Raw genomic sequence first — 23,978 nt, 5'->3', positions numbered from 1 at the left:
GACTCCTTACTCCAGAGTTAAGTATTAAACCAAGCAAAATAATTTAGGGTTAGACTTTTTAGGGAATTCCTAGTCTGTGTGGCACGAGAATATTATTGCACAGAGCTGGTTAAGAGACTACCTACCAAACCACAGGCTCTGCAGGAGGATTTGTGCACGTTTGGATCAACAACCCACTACTTGCCACGAAGCTCTCCCACCAGGAAGATGTGCTCTCGTTTTCCATTACCCAAGTCTTATCGTTTCTAGAACCAAAGAATACAGACCAATTAATCACCAAGGAGCAGAAATAAATTACCTCACCTTTGGGTGACTTGCTGTTTGGGCGATTTAGCACTTCTTATCTCAAGAGGAAAAGCACAGTGGGGCTGGTTAGTTCACAATGGGAATGGTCCGTGCTTCCAAGGAGACCCAAGTTATTGTAAAGAGACATTCATCGTAGACCGATGATGGTTCCTGTTTGGAGGTTTGGAGGAAGTTTCTTCCAGTTTGTCGCTCTGAATGTGGCCCTATTTCTTAAGGTAACCAGTGAAACTCTGATTATGCAAAATATTGTGGAAATGGGGTTTTCCAGGTGAGGAAAGGCAATCATCTGGGTTTAGCCCAAGTTGAAAAGCTATTTTAAATGCTTTGTTGGACTTTCTTGCCTTCACAAGTACAGGGCGGTGAGTGTATTTTGCATATTTCTTTGTGAGATAGTTGAAAGAGTCATTCATTCATTTGTTAAACCATTCATTTATTCTTTTTACAAGTATCTCTTGTATTACTACGGAGTTCTGGGCTAGGGGCTGGCCACATGGCAGTGAAAAGACGGAGATGGTCTAATCGTCTAATGGAAGCCAACAGAATTGTCTTCAGAATGCAACACCACCACCTAGCAGCCATGTGATCCCAGGCAAGTTCTTTATTCTCTCTGACTCAGTTTCTCATCAGGAAAATGGGGCCCAAGAACTCTAATATTTAGCTTGCCAAGAACATTTAAGGATTATAAAGCATAAAATGCTCTAAAAACTGCAGGTCTCTCTGAATGGTCATGTCATTTGATGACTGAGAATCTTGCCTTGCTTTATGAAAATCATTCTAAATGGCCCAAACCATTATATTATTTTAAGGGATGAAGTCATTTCTATGTGGACTCTATATTGTATTTAAAATAACATTTCGGGGGAAAGAAACTATCTGGTTCAGTTCCTGCCTTTTACAAATTAGAAAACCAAGGCCTCGAGAGGTGGACTGACCTGCTCAACTGACTCTGTTAACAGATAAACTGAGGCATATTAAAAATTTCAAGAGTTTATTTGAACAAAAGTTGATTCAAATTGGGCAGCATCCAATCTAGCCGATAGGAAAAAGCCAGCTGTTAAGATGCTGAACAAAAAATGAAAGACTTTTATAGACAGAAGGGAGCAGGAACAAGGAAATTATACTAAGCAAAAAGCAGGCTGGTTATTGCAAAGTTATTTTCCTTTAGGGGATGGCAGGGGTCTATCAGGCAGATGACCTAACTAGTGCTCATCAGGAGATTCCTGATTGGTTTCAGATTCCACTTCTGGGACAGTTGAAACTCTAAGTAAGTTAAGTCTTGGTTTGGTGACATGGGGTTTAGCATAAACAACTTCACTGTGGGCCCGTTGTCTTGTTTTTAACAACGCACAGAGCTGGGACTAAAGCTCAGTCAGTCCTGTTCCTCTGACCAGGTCTTATCACTCAGACTACGTCCCCTACCTACAAAACATAGGATGATACTAGCTGACGAGTGACAGTAGCCTGTCTGCTGAAATTGGGCAGTAACTTCTCTTCACTTCAATCTGTCTTCAAGGAAGAATATAATCATTGTCCCTTCGATCCATTTCCAAGAACAGTTGATTTTAACTTTCTATTTGAGCTTGCATGGCAGGCAGAATCTTGGACCTCATTGTCTCTGCCCTCTGATGTCATGCCCACGGTTATATTAATTGGAAAAAGGGATGTGGCAGATATAATCAAGGTCACTAAGCAGCTGGCCTTGAGACAGGGAGATTATGCTGTATTATCCATGTAGGCCTAAAGTAATCACATGAGCCCTTTAAAGCAGAAAAGGAAGCCAGAAGAGGAAATCAGATGTAGCAAAAGGCAAAGTTAGAGATGCCAAGCATGAGAGGGGTCCTATGTACCATCATTGGCTCGAAGATGAAGGGGGGTCATGTGTCGAGGAAATGGGGATCACCGTGCTCCAAACCTCTGTCAACAACCTGAAATAAGTTTGCAAGTGGAATCTTCCTCAGAGCCTCTATGGAAGACCCCAGGCTGGCCGAACCCAGGCTTCAACCTTGGGAGGCCCCGAGCAGAGGACCCACTTGAGGCACTCTTTGCTGGGACTTCTGACCCACTGTGAGATGCTACATGGGTATCACTTTCAAATGTTTTTCTTTTATTTTTGCCATTGACTTTAAAATATTTCTACTATTAATTGAAGTAGTACATACAGGTGGATACCCAGGCAGTACAGAAAGGTGAGCGAAGAGCAGCAGCCCCCTATTGAGTAAGCCCTTCCTACATGCCCGCCAGGCAGCGGCAGCCCTGTGGGGCTGTTGCTGTACCCCACATCTGTCAGTATCACCCTATCGTACTGCTTTTTTTAAAATTTGAGATATTACTTGTTGATTTGATGTTTAGGTAGATATCGTTTACTTTTTTTTTTAAGGATTTTTATTTGAGAGAGAGAGAGTGAGCAAGCACAAGCAGGGGAGGGGCAGAGGGAGAGGGAGAAGCAGGCTCCCCACTGAGCAGGGAGCCCCACACACGGGGCTCGATCCCAGGACCCTGGGATCATGACCTGAGCCGAAGGCAGACGCTTAACCAACTGAGCCACCCAGGCGCCCTGATATCATTTACTTTTTAAAAGAAAGCTCCAACAAGGACATCTTTTCTTGTGTTTAGTATCTTTCCTCTAAAAGTTCAGTATAGCAAAAATGTTTTATTTATCCTTTTAGTGAGTTGGCTCCCACGCAACCGAGGTTTTATTGTGTTTGGCCTCTTAAAGGACTGGAAACCACCATCCCATGCTCAAGGAGCCTCCACGCCCGCTCGGTTTCATCTCTTTGGTACCTAGCAGGGAAATAAACTTACAACATCCCTCCTGTCTGTGAACCCTCGTGCAATATGAAGATTTCAAACTTTAGCATAATCTGTGTATCTTGGGTTTTTAACCATAATGTCACAGTTGCTGGATACAGCCAAGAGATGAAATGCTTCCTTTATTTTCCATTGCACTTTCTCCCCAAATCCTTCCAGGAGGACGCTCGAAGCTCCCCCAGACATTTGGACTGCAGACATTGCAGCGGGCAGAAGATGAGATGGTCAATATTCAGAGTTTCATCATAGCTGGGGAAACAGTGCTTCATTCCATAGTTAAGAAACGATGTCTGAACTAAATTTAACAGAGAAAACTTGATTAGGACACTATTTTGCTTGTGAGTTGATGTAGCAAACTCTAGTGGGTATAGTGTGCCAGAATGAGAGAATGATCTGGTGAGACATTTAATCAACTATGGTCAAAGGGTAAAAATTGATTTAAGAAAAACCACGTAATTTTAATCAGTTGATTTCAGCTTCTCATTTGTCACACCTTTATCAGAACTGTCAACACAAAGCAAAACAAACTGAGCAATTCATTTCTTCTTCTCTTGTAAATTTACCATATATGTACCGGGTGTCTGAGGCTGGCATTCCAGGGGACAGAAAAGCAGAGGCCCCAGTTAATCAGGAAACTAGAGGAGGCAGTATAGGTCAGTGGTTAGGAACTCAACTCTGGTGGGGTAAAAACCACTTTGGGTTCTGGCTTCAACCATGAGACCTTCAGGCTTCTAGGGTTGCTGTGGGGATTAAATGAGATGGGTATGTAGTACGTAGCATCTGATAAGACTAAATAAATGTGAGAGTTTCTCGTCATTCTTATTAGCTCCAAGACTAGCCCAGTGGACATATGGGTCCCTGTCCAGCAGCCTTGAGGACAACTTCTATTAGTATCGTATGCAGAAGGGGGAGTGGCACTGGAATTGCCCAGCCTGTGCTGAGGAGACAGATGGCTCCGTGGTGCCCTTGGCTTGCCCGTCTGTAGGGCACGGGAGTACCATCACATTGTTGTGGACTGGCCAGACCTCGCATTACACTTGGCATTGCTCATTTCAGGCATAACCTTTATGGCTATGTAGCTGCACAAAACTTTCCACAAGGAGCTTCCACACCGTGTTCACCTTTTCTTTTTCGATATGTTGGGTCTTTAAAAAAAACACCTTCTTACTTAAAAAAAACCAACCCATTCTATTGAAGTGTGATTGACATACAAAAAGTTGTACGTATTTAATGCATACAGCTGATGAGTCTGGGGATGATTATACATCGGTGGAAACATCATCACATCTGGGCCATAAACACAGCCATCACCAAAAGTTTCTTCCCACCTTCTTTATTTATTATTATTGTGATGATAACACTTAACATAAGACCTACCCTCTTGGCACAACACAATCCAGTGGTGTTAACTACTGCTACTATGTGTACAGTAGATCTCCAGGATTTATTCACCTTAGATTTTGTCACTCTTCTGTAATTAGTTCTTCACTGTAGCCAGAAGAGGGCACTGTTGCTTTACCCAAATTCTGTACTGTGGTTTGCAGGGCGGTGCGTCTGTGTCCTGTGCTACAGCGTCTCATTCCTGGCTTTTTTGGGGGGGCAATTTCATCTCTTAGGTACCTAGCAGGGAAATAAAAAAAACAAAACAACCTTTTGTCTGTAGCAGGACATATACAAAAACTTGGTACTTGACAAACTAAAAATTTTTGAAATCACGCACAGTCGTGTATGGGATTTTAAAAAAATGCACAAGTGCAGCAGAGAAATGCATTCTTTGATCAAGGTTTCAACTTTCTGAAACCACTGTCTGAAAAATTAGGGCGCAATTTGGCGTTCCTGCTCATTTTTGGCACCATAAGTGACCCAGAAAAGACAGAAGAAATTGAAAAAGACATAGAAGCAGTTGTGCAGTTTGGGGGAGCTCTGGGATGTTTCCTCCTACTGTGGCAAAACTCATAATCTCCTGAAAACAGAAGTCTTTGGTGGGCGCAACGTTGACACTCACCCCGTACTTCTGCCTATGAGGTTTGCCTTTTCCTTTCTTGGCGAATGCCATTATGAGCCCCTTCACCATTTTTAACAGGCCAGTTTTTAATGAGGCAATAATGGCTTTATTTATAATCCTTGGGTGAAAAATGGCACTTGAAGAAGACCATTTCACAACCCAGGGGTGTCTGCATTCTCGTGGTTCTCTTCCAGACTAGCAGTCTAATAAGGGTGACAGAAACTGAACTCTGCTTTGGCCTATGTTTATGTTCTTTCCCCCCCTACCCCTCTCAAGTTTCCCTATATGTCATTTCTTTCCATGGCTTCAGAGTTGGAACGAGAGATATTCGAAATGCAAATACAAGTATGCTGATGGCAAGCCAAACCTACAACAGTGTAAAGTCACAGGGTAGGGCTGAAAAAATCTAGTGGAATTGGAGAATATCTGCAGCACCAAGTATTAATACGATGCCTGTAAATCAATATTTGCTGGGTGAATGACTGATTGGCTCAATGAAACCACTACCTTCTGAGGATAATTGTGGGTGTGAAAACTGATTTGTAAGTATTTGAATGTACATGATTTTTTTTTAAATGTTACCATTTCCTCCTGATATTGAAATACTTTCAGGTATCCTCAAATAAGGGAATAGCAAGTCTTTCAACTTTATTTGGGATTTGATAGTGAATGCTTTTCACAATTATTCATGAGGCTAAAGGAAATTTGCGTACACGTGTGTATGTGAGTTTATATCCTCGCTCGTGCTATATTTTCAAAATCATGAGAAACCGTTGTGGGAACTTTAAGACAGCTTGCTCAACAGCCTTTCTCTGTTTCCATTCTCTCTTCATACCGGTGATGTTAACTTGCGGCTTCTTGTTTTTGTTTTTGTGTTTTTTCCTTCCAGACTCCTGTCCCAGCTGAACTCTACGCAATGGGTAAAGTCTGTGCTTACAGAGGGCCATAAAATCCTTTTAATATTCATTTGAAGGTACAAGCTCTTGGACCACAAAGGTCCCTTCTTCATATCCAGGCATGCTCAGGGACTTGGCATCTCGCCCTGGAAGCAAGGCATATAGGCCAAACAAAACCCTCATTTTCACTGCTTGGAACAACGGTCAATTCTTTAATGTAATTACTTAGAACAAATTAAGAGTTTAGATCCAAGAGCCTTGAGGCAATCAAAGATTATGGAAGATAGGGGGGTGGGGAGTGGTTTAAGATGCCCCTGGGTTGTAAAAACCACCCCCCACAGAGCCTGGTGTGATTCTGATATATATGAAAGAGCCTTGACCAAGTACACACCAAAGGACCTTCAGGGCAGGAAAAAGGAGGAGCCTATATTCCATCCACGCTCTGTGTTGGCCAGGCTACCTTCTTCTAAATATAGCTAGCTGCTTCTTTTTAAAATGTGTGACTTCTTCAATACTCTTCCCTCTGCAGCAGCTTAGTTTCTTAAGGTAGTGGAGAGTAAAGAATTGTTTCTCCATCATCAACTGCAGACCGACAGCCCCAGCATAAAGCATGAAGACGGTATCAGTAAGAGATGGAAGGAGGCACAAAGGCAAATCCCATGAATTTGAGTTTTATTGCATGAGCTGTCAGGTTCCTAGGTATGCAGGAAGAGCAGAGCCTCAAATACTGACTTCAAAGAGAGTCTGTAATTTCATTCAAGACAGGAAGTGTCCCTTAAGCCACTGCCACTGGGCAAATGTAGAAATAGGAACTTTGATACAGATTCAAGATACTTTTACTTAGGAGGGTTAAGAGGACAGAGCTATAGGGTTGTAGGAATACCGTTCTCCTTAAACAGCTTAGGAAGGAATCAGAAAGGCAGGCTTTACGCAGTACTCACCACAAGCCGGGCACCGTTCTGTGTGCTTTACATATGCTAGTTTATTTAATCAGCAAAACAATGCTCCGAGCCAGGTGCTCATCTGACCTCACTTGGCAAACCGGGAAACTAAGGCACCAAGATAAAATACTTGTCCCTCAAACACCCAGCTAGTACATGTAGAAGCAGAAATTCCAGCTTGATTCTAGTCCCTGCCCTTAAGCATTTAACTGCTAAAAATCAGATACTATGTGGATATAGAAAGACTGGAACCGATATGCTAAATGTTATTACCTCTAAATGGCGGGTTTACGGTTAATTTTCTTTTACCTTTCTGTTTTTTCCCCCAAATTTCTACCACGTACTGTTTTTATAATCAGAGAAAAGAAATAATAAAATGCTGCTTTAAAATTCTGACCCTAAAATCTATCACCGTGAAGATCACTGTGCTGAAGAGCCCCAGAGTAGAAATAGTGCTCGTGGCCCTGGTTGCTCGATTCACTAACGGCCAGACTTCATAGACTAACACCAAGGAAAAGTGACTCAGATGGATCCCTCTGCAGTCCTGTGAGCCATCAATAAACTGTCTACCCCCTGCAATGTCACCTGGGGCCCTATGAGGGGATGGACAGAGTCTCAAAGGAAGAGTGAATTTCCCAGCTGTAACAGCTCTGAATGGAGTTCAACAGGATGGCCGGCTCAGCTCTGAAAGGACACAAATTCACGTTCACGCACGACTTTCTATTAAAAGTCATAATACAGGGGCACCTGGGGGGCTCAGTCGGTTGAGTGACCGACTCTTGGTTTGGGCTCAGGTCATGATCTCAGGGTCGTGGGATGAAGGCCCCACTCAGCGTGGAGGCTGCTGCTAGAGCTTCTCTCCTTCTGCCCCCTCCCCCCACGTGCACACGTGGAAACTCTCTCAGATAAATAACTAGATCTTTAAAAAAAAGTCATAATACAAAAGTCCATTGATTCTGTATAGATCAGCCACGAACAACTAGAATTGGAAATTAAAAAGTAATTTTGTAACTCACAAAATACACAAAACACATATAACGGATGTAGGAAGCAACTGAAATTTTAAAATATGAGCGTGTCAATTTGGATACAATTTTAGGAATATTCTCAAGGTTTATCATAACAAATGTTTAACACGAATACCATGAAAAGACATAAATGCAGAAGGCAGCAAATCAAAATTTAGGAAACTATCAGTTCAGACTTCTTGTTTGTTCCTGGAGAAAAACAACTGACGGACACAACGCTGATAGCTTCTCATACTGACTGTCTTAACTCTTTATTTTTCCTTGTCTTTTTAATAAATAGCCGGATTTTAAAAAATCCCCTTTTTGAAAGTAAGAGCTGAGGTCTCATTTCTCTAGGTTTGCATCTCTCTTAAGGGGAGGTGTTGACGTGGGCCCTGAGCTGAGTCCCTCAACTCCTCCTGCGAGACCGAAGGACTTCTTCCCTCAGCGGCTGGGGTGCTGGCTCCAGAAGGCGCTCAGCCACCTGCCCTCTTCCAAACTGAGAACTCTGTGGAAGAGTGCCGCCTTGATCAAGCCCTGGTCCCTTTCCTGGGTAGCCTGGACTCAGCACCTGGTTGATGCAGCCTCAAAAAACCTGGCCTTCTCGCTTTGACTGCGGACAACTCTGCAGTCTCACTTCCACTCCAGGGCTCCCTGTGGGGGCCATCCGAGGCCTCAGCTGAGACCACATCCCAGCTGAGCTCCCTTTGCCCATCCTGCTTCCCTCCCTTTCCCTCCACAGGTGTTGATCCCAAGACAAGTGCAGCCAGGGGCTTCCCGGCCCTGGCTCAGTGTCCCATTTCCCAGCGCAAATTTGACACTGGGGGAGGAAGAGCACACCTCTCTAGTGAGCGCTGGGCCCCTCTGCCACCCTGATTCTGCAGACCACAGCCCGGAAGCCCCTCTTAGAAATAAGGCGAGGAAGGAAAGCAGTGCCATTTTCCTCACACAGATTCAGGAAGTGGATCAAAGAACAAAGAAGACCCTTGGAAGCCTGGCAGGGAACATGTCTGAAATTCGGGTGGGGCTTTGGGGGAACCACAGGAGGCAGGATGGCAGCTGCTTAGCCCACTGTTTGGTCTAATCCCCCGAGCTGTCTTGTCCCTGGTACCACGGTCGCACTGTGTTAATTAAATCATTCTCATTAATTCAGCCCGAGTGTAAATTAGGAAGGAATGAAGATAAATTAGGTTTGAAGGCAGCTAATACATTTAACCCCATGCTGCTTATTTTGCAGCCTAACAAAATAACGTTGTTAAGGGAGATAACAAGGCCAAAGCCTTGGGCACAGCTTCTTAATAGCATTAAAAATGAGACCTTGGTTTGGTGTCACAAGGCAGAGGCGAAGACCAGCTCCTGGGGGCCTATGGGAATGGGCTAACATCTTGAGGAGGGTGGTGGTCACTGTACGACACAGACCCACAGCATTTCCTGACTTGTTTATGACTCAGACATCGACTATGTGTATGCTTGTCCAGTTGGATCACAGGCCTGTCTAGAGAGTTCTTCCTGTACACATCCATGACTTGCTCACCTTCTCATCCTGTGAGGAGAGTGATAAGAATTACCTTTAGGCTTGGCTGAGAGATGCTGGGGTAATAACAGTTTGAGTTGCTGTGGTCAGAAATATGCTAACTTGCAAATCATTTTCAGCTGTAAAATAAACATTAGGGCACAGAGGCCTGAAAGCTTGTCAGACATTGGTTAAAGCAAACCAGTGTGGTTTGCAGGAGGTCATTGAAAGCACACACATTTTCCCCAAAATGCAAGTTTAGTTCCTCTATCTCTCAGTAGGAAAATGTTTTCCACTTTTATACCCTCCAGAAGCTAATTTCTTTCCTCTGCCTCATGTTGCTTATCTCCCTGAGGCAGATAAAGCAAATGCCTATGGTCACTGAATACGGTTCAAGATTTCCCAAAGCTACGACGTTTTTTCCTTCTCTTTTCTTGAAGCCCAGAAAGATGGCAACATTAGGTAGAAAGGAGCAGGGAAATGACATCCGAGGATGATGAGCCAATGTCGAGGATCCCCCTGCCTGCTTAGCAGAGTCCCCGGCAAGGAGAAACAAATGTTGCTGTCCCCATGGTTAAGGACACTGCAGTTACCAGGTGGTGAAGACACAACAGAAACAGACTGCCTTGCCTGTTCCTAACTCAGTGGCTTTCTGTGACAAAATCCCTAGTCAACCAACCGAGCTGTGCACATGTTTTATCTTTTTTTAAGATTTTATTTATTTTTTTCGACAGAGAGAGACACAGCGAGAGAGGGAACACAAGCAGGGGGAGAGGGAGAGGGAGAAGCAGGCTTCCCGCTGAGCAGGGAGCCCAATGTGGGGATGCGGGGCTCCATCCCAGGACCCTGGGATCATGACCTGAGCCAAAGGCAGACGCCTAACGACTGAGCCACCCAGGCGCCCCCACATGTTTTATTTCTCGGCAGGATCATCTACCTACAGTTCCATGTAGATTTGCTAAGTGACTAAAGTAAGAAAGAAATACTTCTCCTTAGTGAGGGAAAGTGTTAACCTCTTTGTTTAAACATAACATTTTTTCCCAGAGGAAGACATTCACGTCTGGTCTTCCAAAGCAACGGACTTACTTTGAGCCGACAACATAGACAAAGCACTTCTAGGAGGTGCCTTCGAGGCTGCCTCCACACCTTGCCACAGGCTACAGAAACAGGTTTTTAAAAAAGACAGATGTGCGCTAGCTCCACATTTCCACCTCCCTTCTTTTCAGCATCCACCTCTGGTATCTACAGCGATGCTCTACGTTCGGTCTTGGCTCATTTTATCCACACCTCCTTCAGGAACAGGATCGGCTTGCCGGGCTCCTCTCTTCACCTGGCAGCCCCAGAATCGCTGCACGTGATTCTCACCGTGAATTGATCCAGCTGTCTCTGGCTTTGTTAACAGTCTGGGCCTGAGAGTCTGCATCACAAATTAAAATATGAAACAGATTTGTAAAGGCTCACGGTGAGGCTGACGAGTTAATGCTAAGAAAGGACTTCAGAGGGCACTGTCTTTCTTTGCTTGTAAGGAGCGAAATTTCTCAAGCGCATACCAGGAGGGACGGCGGGGCGGGGGGTGGTGTGGGAGGTTGGCGGGGGAGTGGGATTAGAATAAAGAACCGACAGTTCTGGTTGAGGCAGTGTCTGGACACCGGCAGTGTTAGGTGGAGCCCCCTCAGCCTGTTTAAACCATTTCTGCATCTAGTGTTTAGAGGAAAGCTAGGAGGTGGGGGAGTTGGGGAAGGGAGAAAACTCTTCGGTGGATCCCTACTTGAGCTGCAGAGCGGAGCCTCTGCTAGGGGGCCGTGTGACCTCGAGCTGGACAATTCACATCTCCCTGGGTCTCAGTTTCCTAACCTGCAAAACGAGGCGGCTGGGACGGTGATCTCTACCGTTCATTCATAGATTTTATTCCAAATATCTAATAAGAACCAAACAGGCGTTTTAGGTCCCAGTGGAAATACAGCCCCTAGTGCAAAGATCAAAATGGGTTTGGTCAAGAGCCATCGCCATTCGAGCTTGTTTTTCGAATCGCTTTCCTTTCCCCTGGCACGCAACGCCTCAAACCTGGGTGCTGGGCCATTTCTTTGCCGAACCCCAAACCAACACAGCAGAGCGATAAAAGACAGGAAGGGCCCAGCCCAAGAGGGCGACTGGGTCTCTCTCGCTAGAGAGAGGGGGCGGCGGGGCCGCTTCCCTTGAGCAGCTCGCTTTGAATCTAGCACCGGCCGCGATTGGCTGCCAAGCACGTGGTGTGCGCCCCGCGGGACGGCGCCCGCCCTCCTCTGCTCCCGGCTGCATGGGGCAGAGTCCGGCCGCGGGTGCCGCACCCGTTGAGGGGGGCAGGGGGAACGCCAGGGCTCGAGTCTGTCTGCACCCCCCAGCCAGAGAGAAACCCGATGGCCCGCCTATGCCCAACCCGCAGTGTCCCCGCAGTGACCAAACTTGTGCCTCTGCCCTAGCTCCCGTCCTCGCTCCAGGTGCTCTGCCCAGGGCGCGTGCGGCAGACACCCAGCTCCCCCCTCGCTCCCCTTTCCTGAGCATCTCTCGGACTCCGGCATCGCGGAGCGCGCAGCTGGGCGCCTCCGCCGCCGAGGGTCCCTCAGCTCCGGGGCTGTCCTTAAACCGGGCTGGGCCAGAGAGGCGCAGGCACTCCGACCCGGCCAAACTTGTTCAACTCGCGGTCCCTGAGGATTGCAGCTACTGGTGGCTTAGGCACCGTGTCCGCTTTGTCTCCCTTCACTCTCCGCAGCCCCCCTCCCCCGCTTCCTCTCTCGACTAACTCCCCCGACACGCTCTTCTCCAGCTCTTCCCGTCGCCTCCTCCTCCTCCCCTTCCTCCTCCTCCTCCTCCTCCTCCTCCGCGGGCGGCATTCACGCGCTTCCTCCCTCCTTCCCCCGGTGTCACTCTGCATCCGCACCGTCTCCTCCCTCCCCTCCTCCTCCTCTTCCCTCCTCCTCCTCTTCCCTCCCCTCCTCCCTCCTCCCCTCCCCTCCCGCCGTGCCGCGCCCCTTATAGCCAGGCGCGCGGTCGCTGGGCGCAGACTGCTCGGGCAGCCGGAGAGGAGGCGGCGCAGCGGTGGCGCTGTGGAGACCGAGTCCAGACGCCAGGCGGCCGGCGGCGCACTCGAGCGCTTTCTAGCTCCCTCCCCGGAGTGCACAGCCCGCCTCCTTGTGCGGCTGCAGGCTCGCTCTCTCTTCCCGAGACGCGCTCCGGGAGACCTTCTGCGGGTCGCGAGCAGAGTCCGCGGCGTGGGGGTCGCGAGGCGCTGTCCTCTCCCCGGCGGGCGCCCCATGCGCGCTCCTTTCGCCCCGGCAGTCGCCGCTGCTCACGGGGGCTGAGACGTCCGCCTTGTCGCCTCCCGCCCGGTGACCTAGGCGAGGACCCAGCTGGTTGTGCGCTGACGCCGGTCGCAGCCGCCGTAAGTTTCCCCCGCCGCCCCGGACCTGTTGCGGCCATCGCGGTTTTCCGGGGCAGCCTTGGCCTGCGGGGGTGTGTTCGCCGGGGGTGTGCGTTCGCCCCGGAGCCCCGAACTCCAACTTGGGCGGAGGTGGGGGAACTGTTCGCGGGGCGGAGACCTCGGGGGTCGCCGCTGACCTCCCGCAGCGTACAGACGCTGACCATCGCTGGAGGGATCTCCTCTGGTCCGGCTCGCCGGCCCCCGGGCGAGCTGCTGGGGATCGGAGAGCCGAGCCGGGGTTTCCTTCCCCCGCCGAAAGCGGCGCTTCGCTGGGGGTGGCTGTCGCTCGGCCTCGCACTTCGCAGCCCCCGGGGCCGAGCGCCCGGGATTGTCGGCCCACGTTGCCCCCCACCCGGCACAGGGGAGCGCCGGGGCCACGCGCGCACAACGTCTTCGTGATGGCACGTTCACTGCGGCGGAATGTCTGTGGGGAATGAATGAAAACTTTCTGAAAAATCAACTTCTCGTGCACGTATTTGGCCTTTGGTGTGACATTAGTAGTTTCAAAGGATAGCAATTGGTGGGCGTGGTGGAGACGAACCTTGAAACTTGTTTGGCGTGTAATTTCGTGTTGCCCTCACAGGTACGGCCAGCGTGCTGAGGAGCGTTGCAAGTGTTACAGAGGGCTGTCTGATCAGTTGGTTTTCTTGTTAACAATGTCTTTCTAATGTCGTTCCATTGTTATCAGTAAGGTAAACGCTCGAGAAAATCTGCCTCGTTTCTCCTTTGAGTGCATTGAGACCAGGTTCAAAATCTAAGGAGATGTGACGGGACGCAAAGTATTGACAGCAGGGAGCATGAGTAAAGAGCATTAAGTGAACTGAAGTTACTGTAACTAGAAGCCCTTTTGATGTTCACGGTAACAGCAGCCCTTTCTCTGTTTTCTTTGTGGACACAGGTTAAGTGTGTGTGTGTGTGTGTGTGTGTGTGTGTGTGTTTGGCTACTTACTTGGCGTGCAAATATTTCTCTGGGGGCTTAAAAAATACTGGAAGGGTGATTCGTTTTATGTTGAAGGTGTGTTTGGTGACTGTATAAATGGCTTCTGCTGATATTTTGATGTTTGCATAATTTTAAACCAGAAGGTAAGTCGTTTCCCTTGGGTCTTTAAGTTTACCCTTTATTTTAAGCAAGTATTGCTGCAAGAATGTTGGATTTTGCCTGTGACATGCTTCTCCATCTGGATGGTATCCAAGATGACAGGCTAGCCTCTTGCTTCTGGTTTTGTGGGCCAACCTGGAAAATGCAGGAGCATAAACACAGGAGGCATAGGGATGCAGATTCTATATCCTAAGGTCTTCCGAACTGTTTTCTTAAGGGTGAGCCTCGTAGTGAATGTTGTTTTACCCTGTCTGGAATCTAATGCTCAGGGAAACATGTTCTGGGCCCCGGTGTGATTCCCACTCACTGTGCAGGCACTTTGGTGTCATGTACCTTGTGCAGGGAGCCTCATTCTTCAGCTAGAGGTGTGTTCACTCTTAGCTTGAGAGAAGGCGGCTTTTTGAGGGTGCTTTGGAAGCATTCGCTTAAAAAAGAAAGCAGAACTACTCGTTTGGAATGTTTGTAAGTTTCTATATAAGGCATCAGAGTATTCATAGCATCTTTTGAGGTTTAAGCTTAAAACCTTCCTCAAAGTACTTCAGATTGAATGTACTAATTCACAGCTATAGTGGTAGAGCATCAGGGATGCTAATACGTGTTCTAAGGCTTGGGAGACTTGGTGCATTCGCATAGCGTGGAGTTGGGTCTCCAGAGCACTGGGCATCGCTTCACATGGATTGGACTGTAAAGGCTTTGCTTGAGGTAAGGATGATGGGGGGCTCCTCACCCTTTGTCCTATCCTAAAGTTGTTGTGGACACCGAATGTTGTCTTCCTAGCACCAGAGTCCTAGAACATTGTTACTTACTTTCTTCCACTAAGCCATGTTTACTGCTAGTGAAGAGTTAACATTCCAAAACTGAAAGAAAACAAGTTGCATCACCTAAGGCTCTGTGGCCAGTGTGTCCAGGCACAGTTGGCACCTGATCTTTGTTGTGCGCTGTGCCACAGCTGGGCAGGAAGTGCAGCTTGGTGGCTAGCCTGTGGATTTGTGGAAAATGGCTCATTTGCGTTTATTAGTAATTACTGCAATATACATTAAAAAATAAATATCTGAACTGTTGAAGGAAACGAGGAGGCGGTAGGCTTCAGCCGCCTGTAAAAACTAACTGTTCTGTGTTTGGAACAGATACTGTAACTTACACGGTTGTTTACCCTCCTGGCATAAACAGCTTCCTTAGGAATCCTTTGACAGGCAGGTTCTTGAAGGCTTTAGTCTTTTGAAGTTAACAGAAGGATAGGATTAAAAAAGAAAAAAAAAAAAAAGCATGTGATTCAGTTTTTGAAGATAGGTGATAGGTATGTCCTGTGTCTTTAACCTACGGTTTACTTACTGAAGAAAGCCAAAGACAGCATTAGATTTTGCTATAATTTCAGTAATACAGAGGAAAGTACTTTAGTCAGCAAATAAATTCTAGGGTGGCCCTAAATTAACAATGGCTGGCAAAATACACACACATACAACACACACACACACACAGGTGTGAGTGCATTTGATTTACATAAAGCAGGGTTTGCACTTTGAACTCCTGTGCACGTGCCCGTGTTTGCAGGTACACAAGAATGGTCCTGGTGATGCACTGTTGAATCAAGAGAGAGGGATGGATAGATCCTTTGTTCCTGCATCTGGTTTTCTAGGAATTGATATAAAGCAGGAAGAAAGAAAAACAGCAGTGATGAGTATGCTACTCAAAATATTCTTCCTTTTATGTGTGCAAATCCTCATTTTGGAAGCTGTCCAGAGCAAGAAAGATGGGTGGTGATTGTGGCCAGAATCTGTTCTGTGTTTTCACAAAAGCCGGCTGATCAATATATGCTAATGTTTATATTGGTGCTCTTTGAGGACTCTGGCGTGGTAGAATTGTCTGGTTAGAAATTGTAACATTCCAATAAAGATCTGATCGTGGAAGAAGGTGGCTTAAGCCTATGATTTTAAGGTGACATTGCCCATTTACTGCGATACACAGAGAAACTGGATCTTACTAAAGGTATTCTTAATGGAATTAATTAGTAGGTACTTGTTTTACACATGGCTTTATGTTGCATGGGGCATAAAGGCTGGTGCCCATCCTGGCGTTACGAGAGCTGGAAGCCCAGCATTTTAAGTGGCCTGCAGTGAATCAGCTGGACAAGGGTAGGGAGCTATGAGGGTGAGACCTCCCTCGTCTTGGGCTTTGCTGGCTTACATTCTCAAGGACTTCAATATCCTGAAAGTTGGCAGTCAGGTTTTCCAAGATGAACCTGCTTGCAAGCCTTGATTTTTTTTTTTTTTTTTTTAAACAGCGTTCAAATAGCCCAGCAGTGTTACAGTGAATGCCTTTCCTTATAGGTGGTTGTCTCTGACTTTGTACAGGCTTGGCTATCCATTATTCCGAGCAGTAGGCGCCAAGGCTAATGACAAAGTGTTCTGTTTTCTCTGTTCACAATGATTTGTGTGGCTTTGTTCTGCTGTTCTGAACATCAGGAGCATCACATTCAGTGGTTTGTTTTGTCTTGTTTTCATTTTAGGAGTGGAAACAAAATGTCAGTCAGTGTGCATGAGAACCGCAAGTCGAGGGCCAGCAGTGGCTCCATTAACATCTATCTGTTTCACAAGTCTTCCTATGCTGACAGTGTCCTCACGCACTTGAACCTTTTACGCCAGCAGCGCCTCTTCACGGACGTCCTTCTCCATGCCGGGAATAGGACCTTCCCCTGTCACCGGGCGGTGCTGGCTGCCTGCAGTCGCTACTTTGAAGCCATGTTCAGCGGCGGCCTGAAAGAGAGCCAGGACAGTGAAGTCAACTTCGACAACTCCATCCACCCAGAAGTTTTGGAGCTGCTGCTTGACTATGCGTACTCCTCCCGGGTCATCATTAATGAAGAAAACGCAGAATCACTTCTGGAAGCTGGCGACATGCTGGAGTTTCAGGACATCCGGGACGCGTGTGCAGAGTTCCTAGAAAAGAACCTGCATCCCACCAACTGCCTGGGCATGCTCCTGCTCTCCGATGCGCACCAGTGCACGAAGCTGTATGAACTCTCCTGGAGAATGTGCCTCAGCAATTTCCAAACCATCAGGAAGAACGAAGATTTCCTCCAGCTGCCCCAGGACATGGTAGTGCAGCTCTTGTCCAGTGAAGAGCTGGAGACAGAAGATGAAAGGCTTGTGTACGAGTCTGCAATTAACTGGATCAGCTACGACCTGAAGAAGCGCTACTGCTACCTCCCAGAGCTGTTGCAGACAGTGAGGCTGGCTCTCCTGCCTGCCATCTATCTCATGGAGAATGTGGCCATGGAGGAACTCATTACCAAGCAGAGAAAGAGTAAGGAGATTGTGGAAGAGGCCATCAGGTGCAAACTAAAAATCCTGCAGAACGACGGCGTGGTAACCAGCCTCTGTGCCCGGCCTCGGAAGACTGGCCATGCTCTCTTCCTCTTGGGAGGGCAGACCTTCATGTGCGACAAGCTGTATCTGGTGGACCAGAAGGCCAAAGAAATAATTCCCAAGGCTGACATCCCCAGCCCAAGAAAAGAGTTCAGTGCGTGTGCAATTGGCTGCAAAGTGTACATTACTGGGGGGCGAGGGTCTGAAAATGGAGTCTCAAAAGATGTCTGGGTTTACGATACCCTGCATGAAGAGTGGTCCAAAGCTGCCCCCATGTTGGTGGCCAGGTTCGGCCATGGCTCTGCTGAACTGAAGCACTGCCTGTATGTGGTTGGGGGGCACACAGCTGCAACGGGCTGTCTCCCAGCCTCCCCCTCAGTCTCTCTAAAGCAAGTAGAACACTATGACCCCACGACCAACAAATGGACCATGGTGGCCCCCCTCCGAGAAGGCGTTAGCAATGCTGCAGTGGTGAGTGCCAAACTCAAGTTGTTCGCCTTCGGAGGTACCAGCGTCAGTCATGACAAGCTCCCTAAGGTTCAGTGTTACGATCAGTGTGAAAACAGGTGGACAGTACCAGCTACCTGTCCCCAGCCCTGGCGTTACACAGCAGCAGCGGTTCTGGGTAACCAGATTTTCATTATGGGGGGAGATACGGAATTCTCTGCCTGCTCTGCTTACAAATTCAACAGTGAGACTTACCAGTGGACCAAGGTTGGAGACGTCACAGCAAAGCGCATGAGCTGCCACGCTGTGGCCTCTGGAAACAAGCTCTACGTGGTGGGAGGGTACTTCGGCATTCAGCGTTGCAAAACTCTGGACTGTTATGACCCGACGTTAGATGTGTGGAACAGCATCACCACAGTCCCGTACTCGCTGATTCCTACTGCATTTGTGAGCACCTGGAAGCATCTGCCTTCTTAAACGCAGTACACCTTCAAGAAGGTGAGCGTGAGGTAAGAAGTGAGTGTGGCTGTAAGTATGCGTGTAATTAAGCTAGCTGTGTGAGTTCCTATGGAGACTGAGACGTGATCGATGTAGCTCATCCCGTGGAAGTAGTGCTACAAAAACTATTAAGAGGATTGGCACCCCAGAACTGTGAAAGCACTTGTGTTAACCACAGCTGCAGCTCCCCACCCCATAACAGAAGCCCACGGTTCTCAGCCTTGACTGAGCCTCCCACTCTCCCAAAGAGCTTTTCAAAAACGGCCCATCCCAGAGATTTGATTGCATTTGGTCCGGGTGGGTCCCAGGCAGCAGCATTTTTTGGAAGTTTTCTAGTGATTCTGATCTACAGCTGGGTTGAGAACCCCTGCCCTGGGTTAATAATGCCAACTAATGTTTACTGAGCCCTCCCTGCCTGCCTGGAGCTGGGCCATGTGTCTCACATGGATCATTTCATGTGATCCTGAGAACGACCTCGTGAGATATTACTAGAGCACTTTATAGATGAAAACAACTGAAGCACACAGAGGTTAAGTCAGTAGCCCAAGGTCATGGAGCTTCATAGGTGGAAGAGTTGGTCAAGAAATCAACCCAGGCACTCTGGCTCCAGAGAGGAAGCACTTGAACATCATGCTGAACTGCTCCTTAAGAAACCTGAGCTTCATATTCATCTTACCCCAGGAGACATTTGTTAATACTCAAATTTAGATGCCTCAAACCCTTTGTGGAATGAAGTAGGGTGTAAAAAAACAGAATGCTTAAGTTTAGTTTGTTCCCTCCCAAATTATTTATTGCTTATTTAAAAATTTTTTCCTTGAGGAAAAAAAATAGCCCCCTTTAGGGCATTTATTAACTTCAGAGGGAAATCAAGGTCTGTCCTTGTAAAAGGTTGCACCTGCATTGTATAAATTTGTCAGATGCATGGCACACTGAGCCCTCTAGACAGCCTTCCACTGCAGCCTTTCAGAGTTAATCAGACAGGCTGACCCTATTGTCAGGGCTAACAAAAGTTGTCTTTCTTTGTCATATATCTGAGTCCATAATGGTCGTCTTGTGTACTTAAGAGTATATAATACTCTTGGCTCAAATAATTAATAGGCCTACACAGTTCAGTGTTAGTGGAGCTAATGGCCGTTTTGCTGCCGTTAAGCATCTTTAGCATTGGCCCCAGGAACCACTTAAGCACGTCTGAGTGTAGCACGGAGCACGTGGGATGTGTTGATTTGTTTTGATAATTCATGGGCTTATTACTAATAATAAGAGAAAATTAAAACTAGGCTTTGGAGGAAGTACAGTGAAAACTAGCTCATTACCTGGTCTCAGACTTTTGGCTCTGTTTTCCCTAATGTGTTTCACACTTTCGAAGAGGACTTTCAGAGGGAAAAAAAGGAAATCTAGGGGTCTTTGTGAGCTCAGCAAAGAGGGATTTTGACTCATTTGTCTTTTCTATCCACCTTTCTTACAGCTTATTTTAAGGCACCGCTAAAATTGGCCTCACTGTTAACAATTAATCTTTCTCGTTTTTTCATTGGTTCAGTTGTCTCCTCCAGCCTCTAACAGTACGGTTCTTAGTAATAGAATGTAACCTTGGGACGAAACTCCTTCAAAGGAGCTGCAATAGTCAAACGTCCTGTGGGGAGCGACCGGGCTGACAGCGTCCCACACCAAACTGGTTTTTGCAGCCTTGCTGGCATCTCAGTAATCCTGAGTAAACAAATACTCTGAACGTGGTTATTTCATCTGCGATATGAGTTGCATGACTCACCTCTAAAGCACGTTTGAAGAACCTTCTGGGCAAAAGCATCAATTAAGAGTACACTAAGTTCGGTGTTAGTCCAGAACTGACTATATTTGCATAGGAGAGGCAGAAAAATTGCCAGTGATGGTGGTGGTACCACAAAATGGTGACTGGTAGATGGGCTGGCGCCTTTGGAGCAAGGTAAGGAAGCGCGGAGGCAGGAAGAGACCACGTGTGCATTCTGGTTCGGGGTTTGAAGCTGTGGACTATGGACCTTTCTGGACTTCAGATCCCTCTTTTGTCCAATGACTGATCTGAATTTGGCTTCTCCAAGCTCTGTTCATATTCAGACTTGGGTGAATTGATAAATGAGGGGAGAAAAGGGGCGAAAAATACCTTACCCATTGTCTGACCTATATATTCTGAGGTTTCTTTCCTTCTTCAATTGAGACCTCAGCCAGCCATGGAATTAGCTTTGTGTGTGGCAGGAAAGTGAAGCTTCTTTGATTATTATCTGCTTGTTATCTTAATTCTTCATTTTTGGTGCCTCCTTTTGCAGCCCAGAGTATGTTGGCAAACACTTGAATTTGCCCTATCCTGGGTGTTTGAACCTAATCACAGACTTCCGGTCCCCCGGAACCGAGCAAATAAAGTGTTAGGTCATATGGGAAACACCACCTCCCCGCCCTGGGTGCCGGCAGCCAGAGTGGAGCACAGAACAACGGAATTTGACAAGGCTCCTTCGCCTTTGCAAAGGGCGGGGTGGACCTGATCAAAGCCACTCTTTCGGTTTCCGATAGGGAGCATGTTGGTTTAAATGTCCAAAGTTTTCTACACACAGAATAGTGTTAAAACACTTCAGCTGGATGGGGTGACTTTAAAAGAGGTGCTGTGCAGGTATCAGCCCTAAGCTGCAGAAACTTCCGGGACATCTCTTTGATCTCCAAACGTAGGTGCTAACCAAGTTAATACAGCGTTAACAAGAAGTTTCCCTAAGGTCTAAAAGCTCATTCATCAGGGGGATTTTAACTGTCTCCTGACTGTTCTGTCAGTAGGTGGGAAGGACAAAAAGGAAATTACTTTTGATTACTCTCCCATTTTCATGGTGCTTAGTGGCCCCAACCTGACAGCACTTGGATCTCGATGTACTTTTGTATCTTTGCTTTTTAGAGTTTTTTTTTTCTGTTTGCATATGCTCCATCATGAAATTTCATATTATTACAATTACAAAATACATTCTTTTGGCCTACTGTTGATATATAGGTTCCTGGGAGGTGGGGGTGGGAGAATGACACTGTAGTCTAAGGAATGCCTTGCAAGCTTGAATCACTGTTATGAAACTGCCAAAAGAAACAACTAATGAAATGAATCAGACTTCTGAACACACAAAAGCGAAAAGAATTCAGTGCAAGTAACGAGCGGCCCCTCCTGAATTCCCTTTTGTCTTCACTTAGAGTTCTAGCAGCAGGGATGAGATTCCTCCGCTAGGGCTGGAAATGTGCTGTATGAACAGATAGGGTGAGTGTTGGAGAGACAAAAAGCCGTCTACAGAATTTCCCTGTATCAAAGTAGACATACGGGATGGAAATGGTGGGTCGTGCAGGGAAACACCAGCTCCTGTGAAATGTGCAAGCTTTGTGGTTAGGGCACCTTGAATTTACATTCACGCTTGACGTTGGTGGATTCTGCAGATAATAACTGCATACCATAGCTGGCATCTCCCAAGTGTGGACTGATGAACTTGGAGAATAAACTCCAGCCTTGGGCTGTGGAGGCCTGCGATGTTGTCGTGTGAAAGGAAGCGAGACTGATTTCTGCCATAATGAATAGCAGAGATGCATTTCAGTAAGAGGATTAATATGTCTTGCCTTCTATATGGTGAATAAATTGAATTTGGAATCCTTTATGGTAAATGGGCCAAGGAGGGTTTGCACAAGAATCTTTTTTGACCCTCTGGTGATGGCTTCACAATGGCTCTGTTTAACCATAGAGGTGAAGTGTGAATGTTGGAGGCGGAAGGTGGCAACTCAATAGCAGCACCTAGACGTAGAAGTTTGCATTCGCACATATATAAGTTGACAGTGTAGTAAAGAAGATTTTTCTTTGGACACCATCATTTCTGTTGAGCCAATTAGCTGTATCCGTGCACGCACGTGGATGCACTTAATCTTTGCACATTTGCTACCGAACATGTAATTAAGACTTTTAGAAGCAATATTGACCAGCTTTGTCCCGATTTTAATTTTTTTTTAAATTTCGAGGCTACTAACAAGTGTCCTTTTTTTCTCTCTGTTTTAGCTTGCTCCATCACTTGGTGAGACAAAATGAGATTTCTACTTTGGAGAGGCCAAATTTAATGAAGAGAGAGAAAAGAAAAAGGAAAAGAAGTTGCTACAAGACTCCGATACAATGCACTGCACCTTGTAAATTCTCTAACTGGACATGAAGGAGGGGGTGGGGGAGGGGGTGGGATTTTCAGTGCAAGTAGCACATGGTTTAAATATGAATGAATGAACCTGTGATCTAGTCCTTGTCTTGTAATTGTGGATTAATGTCAGCGTTAATCAGCCCCTCAAAGGGAGAGAAAAGCCGGCCCTTTTCCCTTGCTGTACCATATTCAGCATTTGATTTCCATGGGCTCTACCATTTATGTGTAAAATTTGAAATGGTTGTCACCTCTCTGAGGAGCAAGCCTGAAGCCTCCACCCCAGCTGCTGTTGGAGATTGAAAGCCCAACTGTGGGGCCAGGAGGGAAGCTGGCTTGGCTGGCTGCTGAGTGAGGACCACTGGACTCTCCGCTAATCTCTGAGGGGTTGTACTCCCCAGGAAGGTTCTGAACAATGGGGACATTGTTGGTAGGTGTTTGGTAGATGTTCTTTTCTATTTATAAGTGACTTTAAACTTTCCCTTGGCTGTTAAAAAATTTGTTATAGATTTAGCTATTTATTGTTTGATGCCTGCATGCTGAAACAATGCTTACAATTGTCTTCACGTGTATGGATGTGTGTGAATGGTTATATGTTTTGCACAATTTTGTGGCTGTTGTGAAGTGCTTTGCTGCACAAAAATGGAAAACTTGGGAGTTACAATTTGGAGTATAACTGGAGGGTGGGTTGGGAAGGGGGTATTTTGTAAATGTCAAGACAGGGAAGGAGTATAAGACAGAAACAGATTACATTGTAGAGGTAGAGAAAGCATGGAGGTCACTTTTCTTAGACTCACTAACTTTTAATGGGGTTTCATGGGCTCTGGTCATGCTGATGGCTCATGGGGTGAGGGAAGTCTTTACTACCCTGTTCCTTCCCATCTGAGTCACCTACTTCAATCTCAGCTACTGAAATTTGGAAAGGACCAAGTCGCTTTGCAGTTTTTTTCTTTGTGTAATATCCTGAAATCCTGGAAAATTCTATGGAATAGTTCTGTATATAGGGCACAGGTTAAAGGCATTGTCCAAAGTTTATTTATTTTATTTATTACCCTGTGAGAATGCTTTGCCATACCCACAGTTAACAGGAGAAAGCTGAGTTGCCACAGATGTAAATTAATTCACTCACCGGATTTGCTTGGCCTGGTGGGTTCATTGTTCTGTCTTCTTGATGTACAGTTGAGCAAGTGTTAGGAGTTCTCCAAGACCATATTCACATTGGTACTATGTATACTTTAGTGCTCACCCTTGGGTAAGTCTCTAAAAAGAACTCTTTGGTACGCAAAAGTGACACATTTGGCCAGGAAACACCAAAGAATGATGAGCAGTGGCCCCTGTTGAGAGGTTTTCCGGGATCGTTGGGAATCTGTTGTGAATACATTCTTTGCTAGTTCGAGTGCTTGTTTACTAACTGTGTGCCGTGATAGGTATTAGTGCTAGACTCAATTAGGTGCTTGCTCAGAGGTGTCTGGG

General features: G+C 46.6%; 1 protein-coding gene across 1 annotated transcript; it reads left to right on the top strand.

Moving 5' to 3' along the window:
* The first annotated feature begins 12,812 nt into the window (after positions 1-12,812).
* Positions 12,813-22,499, top strand: ENC1 (ectodermal-neural cortex 1). The gene is made up of 3 exons (XM_028114511.2): positions 12,813-12,894; positions 16,539-18,353; positions 22,379-22,499. Exon 2 carries the CDS (start codon positions 16,552-16,554, stop codon positions 18,319-18,321), a length of 1,770 nt encoding a protein of 589 aa, XP_027970312.1. The 5' UTR covers positions 12,813-12,894; positions 16,539-16,551; the 3' UTR covers positions 18,322-18,353; positions 22,379-22,499.
* The last annotated feature ends 1,479 nt before the right edge of the window (positions 22,500-23,978 follow it).

The sequence above is a fragment of the Eumetopias jubatus genome, unplaced genomic scaffold, assembly GCF_037043125.1.
Source record: "Eumetopias jubatus isolate StellerSeaLion01/CBP00866 unplaced genomic scaffold, mEumJub1_p1.0 scaffold_5, whole genome shotgun sequence".
Taxonomy (NCBI): Eukaryota; Metazoa; Chordata; class Mammalia; order Carnivora; family Otariidae; genus Eumetopias; species Eumetopias jubatus.
The sequence above is the reverse complement of the archived record's forward strand: the minus strand, read 5'-3'. Positions and strand labels throughout refer to the sequence as shown.